General features: G+C 44.6%; 1 protein-coding gene across 1 annotated transcript in view; it reads left to right on the top strand.

Annotated features, from left to right (window-relative positions):
• The first annotated feature begins 803 nt into the window (after positions 1–803).
• The window catches only part of POLB (polymerase (DNA directed), beta), a 24084-nt gene continuing 19968 nt past the window's right edge, over positions 804–4919 (top strand). Inside the window, 3 exon segments of the mRNA XM_008571205.1 lie at positions 804–995; positions 1279–1328; positions 1331–1336. Coding sequence (XP_008569427.1) covers positions 935–995; positions 1279–1328; positions 1331–1336 — 117 coding nt within the window. The 5' untranslated portion in view covers positions 804–934.

Raw genomic sequence — 4919 nt, 5'->3', positions numbered from 1 at the left:
AACTGACTCCATTTTCCCTGCAGAGGACACTTTGTTCCTTTCCCACTCCTCAGTCATGAGACCTCCAGGGCACGTGATTACCCCATGGCCACCCTGATAAAATAAACTGAAATAAGAGGGGAATAAATATTCACTGAGTTGCAAGCAGATTGTAAATTTCTCAGATATAGGTCATCATATTACCAACGTTCCATTGATCATTATCTAGGTCAAATATTTTTCCCTTTCTTGTGGTCTTTTCATCACTTTGGCCCCTACCACAAAAGGCAGGGGAATTAAAAATAAAATATCTTTTGACATTGGTGGGCAGATGCGCTAAAAAGTTTTGTATGGCATGGTTCCCCTCCACCCCAGCTCCCGCCAGTGGCTGGCCAATAAGGAGATCTGAACCCTCGACCTTCGCATATTTCATTCTAGACTCCTGCAGCACCTTAGCACAGAGCTCCACTGCAGTGTGGACTGCACTGTATTCCTACAGAAAGTTTGACAGTAAATATTTCACACTCAAAATCGGACTCCTGTTTGCCTCCTCTAGAGACAGGATTCCAAACAAACACTGGGAAAACAGATACAATCTCTTAGGTGAAGAATCCAGGTCTTCCCGTAATAACCGCATTCGGGTGTAGCTCCCAGGCGCCCACTTCCAGCCTGTCTCGTGCAGGTGCTGCCCCCTACCCACCCACCCGGTTCCCCTCTGCACAAGCCGCGGGAGCCCCGCCCCGGTCCCGCCCCGGCCCCGCCCCGGCTCGTGACGTCACCACGCGCGCCCGGCGCCGCGCCTCCTGTCAAAGGCAGCCATTGTGTGCCGGTCGCGCCGGCCTGGCTGGGGCTGGGCTGCTCCCGCCCCCTCTCCAAATCCTGGTGGCTCCTTCAAGCTAGCAGAGGGTCCGGTCTCGGGTTCCGAACAGTCTGGGGTCGTCGGGTGCAGGCCACCATGAGCAAACGGAAGGCGCCGCAGGAGACTCTCAACGGGGGAATCACCGACATGCTCACGGGTGAGCACCGGGCCGCGCCCCGCCGGCTTTCTTCTCCTTTCCTCCCACCCCTTGCCTGCCCTTCTTCCTCTCCCGCCCCACAGCCCAGTGGGTGGGATCGTCTCCCTTGGGGACGTTCCTCTGGGCCCGTGGCCGATGGTCATCCTGCCGGGGACTCGTGGGGTCACCGCTCGGGCTCCCTTTGGTATGGCCCGTGGAGGCTGCCACCTCCTCTTCCAGGAAACTCACTTCTTGTTTGTCTGCTCGTGGCTCTTGCTCACCGAGTCTCTCGTTGCCTTTTCAGAACTCGCGAACTTTGAGAAGAACGTGAGCCAGGCTATCCACAAGTACAATGCTTACAGGTGAGACAGCTCAGCACTTTCTGGAAGCATGTGCGTTCTGGGACGCCCCTAATTAGTGTGGCAGTTAGCAAAGCTGAGGGTCCAGTGGATACTTGGGCCATCTACAGCAGAGCAAAAAAGCATGAACTGAGGGTGGTACCTTGTTCAATATTTCTGGAAGAATTTGAGCAGAGCTCTCTGTAGGATCAATCAGATAATTCTGGTTGAAAACAGATGTAGCCTGATACGTGTTTTTCCCATCACTAAATGTGAACTACTGAAATGCATTGTGATTTTAAGCCATAATGAAAGACAGCAGATGACATACTGTGAAATAGATGTGGTTGAAGGAATGACATCTTTCCATCTGGTCGATCTGTGTCTGATCCTGTCGCCTTTGTGGGATCTTACCTTGTCCATCTCACCAGGGGCCTGAGCCATTACACATCCACCTGTTTCTGCTCCTTAGCCTGTAAACCTGTCCAAGTCCCTCAGCTCTTAAAAACAAAAACAAAATAATCTTATCTTCCCTCTAGCTAGCACCTTATGTCTTTCCTCACGTTACAGTTAGTCTTCTTGAATAGTCTGTGTTCCTTGCCTGGACTTCCTTGTCCCTAGTCATTCCTTATCTTGTTGCAATGTAATTCCCATCCTACCGTTTCTCTGAAAATGCTGTCGCCTACAGCTCATCTTATTGGACTCTTGGTGACATTCACCACTAGCTTATTCCATGAAAGATTTTCCCTTGACTTCGGTGATGGCACTCCCTTATGTTCTTTCATCTCTTCTTCTAACCTTTTAAAGATGAGAGTTCCCAGAAGTCTGCCTTTAGCCCTCTTTTCTCACTTTCATACTTTCCCTGGCAATCTTACCACTTACATCAGTGACTTCAAATCTGTGTCTCACTGGGATTTTCTCCAAATTTTTACCCCTGTATTCCCTTGATTTCAACTCAGGTCCCTTCCCACTCAACATAACTCTAAACTGATTATGCTCCCTCCTTTCCTTAATTCCTATATAAAGTAATTGTGCTATCATCTATACATTTGATAATCTAGAAATCATAGAGATATTCAACCCTATATTCTATTTGGGTCACAGCAGTCTTCAGAGATGAAGTGTTTAGTCTTGAAGAAGTTCATCGATGACAAGTGAGAGGAAGGGCAATCTAGACAAAGGCATCGAGACATGAAGGGTATAACATTTTCTAGAAGTCAGTAATTATGTTTGATGAAGGCATATGGTCTGAGTGGGAAATAAGTCTGGAATGCTCCTGCCTACCCCACATACATTTCTCTTTTATTTATTTATTTTTGTTTATCTTTAATTGTACATGTTTATGGGGCACAGTGTGTTGTTTCAATACATGCACATATTGTATAATGATCCCCTTTGGGTAGTTAGCATATCCATTGTGGAGTATACTTACATTTATAAAGCAAATATATTTCACAGGGCCTAGTTTCTTGTAGTTTCAGGTTTAGCCCAACTTCTTGAAAGTACATGTAAAACATTAACCTTATAAAAGACAGGAAATTTTTCCCCAGGCTAGTCTCTGTTGTAAGATAAAGAATTGTAGCACAGCAAGGTTGCTGGCTAAAGGACAGACAGGTTACTGATTGATATGTAAAGATACTGGGAAATTGCTGTAAGGAGAGAGAATGTTTGCTAAGATCAAGCTTTTGTTGGTGGATTGACTTAACTTCTTGCAAATTGCATTATGGAATATCACCTTGCTTGTTTTACTGAATGTTACCAGCCTATATTGTTAAACTATAACCCCACCTATGTTCTCTTCCTGTAACTTCCTGGTGTGGAGAATAAATGCAGGAAGAGAACCCCAATTCGTGGTTAATTTCCCAAATGGGAGGAATGCCTCTCTCTTGAGAGTTCCAGGAGATTAACCACTTCGAGGCTTCTCACTGCTCAGAAGAGATGGGCTTTGAGTAATCCTTTGCGGCTCTGTCACCCAGGGGAAGAGAGGTGACAAATCTGTGGGAGGCAAAGCAACAGTCCATCACCTAAACATTTATCATTTCTTTGGGGCGATAATGTTCAACATCTTTCCTAGCTATTTTGAACCCTGTTCTTAGCTGTAGTCACACTAGAACACCGGAACTTATTCTTCCTATCTAACTCTAACTTTATACCTGTTGACCAACCTCTTTTGCTTTCCTCCTCCCTCCTCCCCATTCTCTGGTAACCACCATTCTATTCTCTATTTCTATGAGAATCATTTTTTTTTAGGTTCCATGAGTGAGATCATGTGGTATTTATCTTTCTCTGCCTGGCATATTTCACTTAACATAATGGTCTCCAGTTCCATCCATGTTGCTGCAAATGACAGTATTTTTTTCTTTGGTATAGCTGAATAATATTCCATTCTGGACACATACCACTTTTTTTTTTATCCATCTGTTTGTTGAGTTAGGTTCATTCCATCTCTTGGCTATTGTGAATAGTGCTGTAGTGATCATGGAGGTGCAGGTGTCTCTTCAATATTCTGATTTCATTTCCTTTGCGTACATACCCAGTAGCAGGATTGCTGGGTCATAAGGTAGTTCTATTTTTAGTTTTTTTTGTTTTTGGTGGCTGCCCGGTACTAGGATCCGAACCCTTGACCTTGGTGTTATGACACCGCTCTCACCGAGTGAGCTAACATGGCCAGCCCTCTATTTTTAGTCTTTTGAGTAACCTTCATACTGTTTTCCAAAATGGCTGTACTAATTTACATTCCCACCAACAGTATATGAGAGTTCCCTTTTCTCCACATCCTCACCAGCATTTGTTGCTTTCTCTCTTTGATAATAGCCATTCTAATTAGAATGATTAGTTATTTCATTGTGACTTTAATTTGTCTTTCCCTGATGATTCCCTGTGATGTTGAGTATTTTTTCATATATCTGTACATTTCTCCTGTTAGTGGTCTTCAAAAAGTTCCTGGAAAATGTGTTATGAAAAAATTATACATGGATTTCTTTTTTTTTTTTTTTGCATCAAAATAAACTCATACTAACTTGTTATAACATGTCTAAACAGGATCTAGTTTGAGGCATTAAGAAGGATAAGACATCAGTTTGTAAAGAGCCCCTATCAGAGCAACATGAATCCTGCTAAAATTGAATTTAGATAAACAAACATCAAATTTACAGTGAAATTTGGATGGAAAATGGAGAAATCATTGATGCTTTACGAAAAGTTTATGGGGACAATGCCCCAAAGAAATCAGCAGTTAACAAATGGAGAGCATGTTTTTTTTTGTTTGTTTTGTTTTGTTTTCCTTTTTGTCTTTTTTCGTGACCGGTAACAGGATCGCAACCCTCGGTGTCACACCCGCACCGCGCTCAACCAGTGAGCGGACATGTCTCTATATGGGATCCGAACCCTCGGCGGGAGCGCCACCGCGCTCCCTAGTGGCACACTCTCCAGTGCGCCACCGGGCCGGCCCAGGAGAGCATGTTTTAAGAAGGGACGAGATGATGTTGAAGATGAAGGCCATCCACATCCACATCAGCCCACCGGATGGGCCACAGCAGCATCTGACCATCCACATCAACTTGCCAGGAAAAAGTTAATCATGTTCTCGCCCTAACTGAAGAGGACT

Source organism: Galeopterus variegatus, unplaced genomic scaffold (genome assembly GCF_000696425.1).
Source record: "Galeopterus variegatus unplaced genomic scaffold, G_variegatus-3.0.2 Scaffold666, whole genome shotgun sequence".
NCBI classification, from domain to species: domain Eukaryota; kingdom Metazoa; phylum Chordata; class Mammalia; order Dermoptera; family Cynocephalidae; genus Galeopterus; species Galeopterus variegatus.
This window is presented reverse-complemented; position numbering and strand designations above follow the sequence as displayed.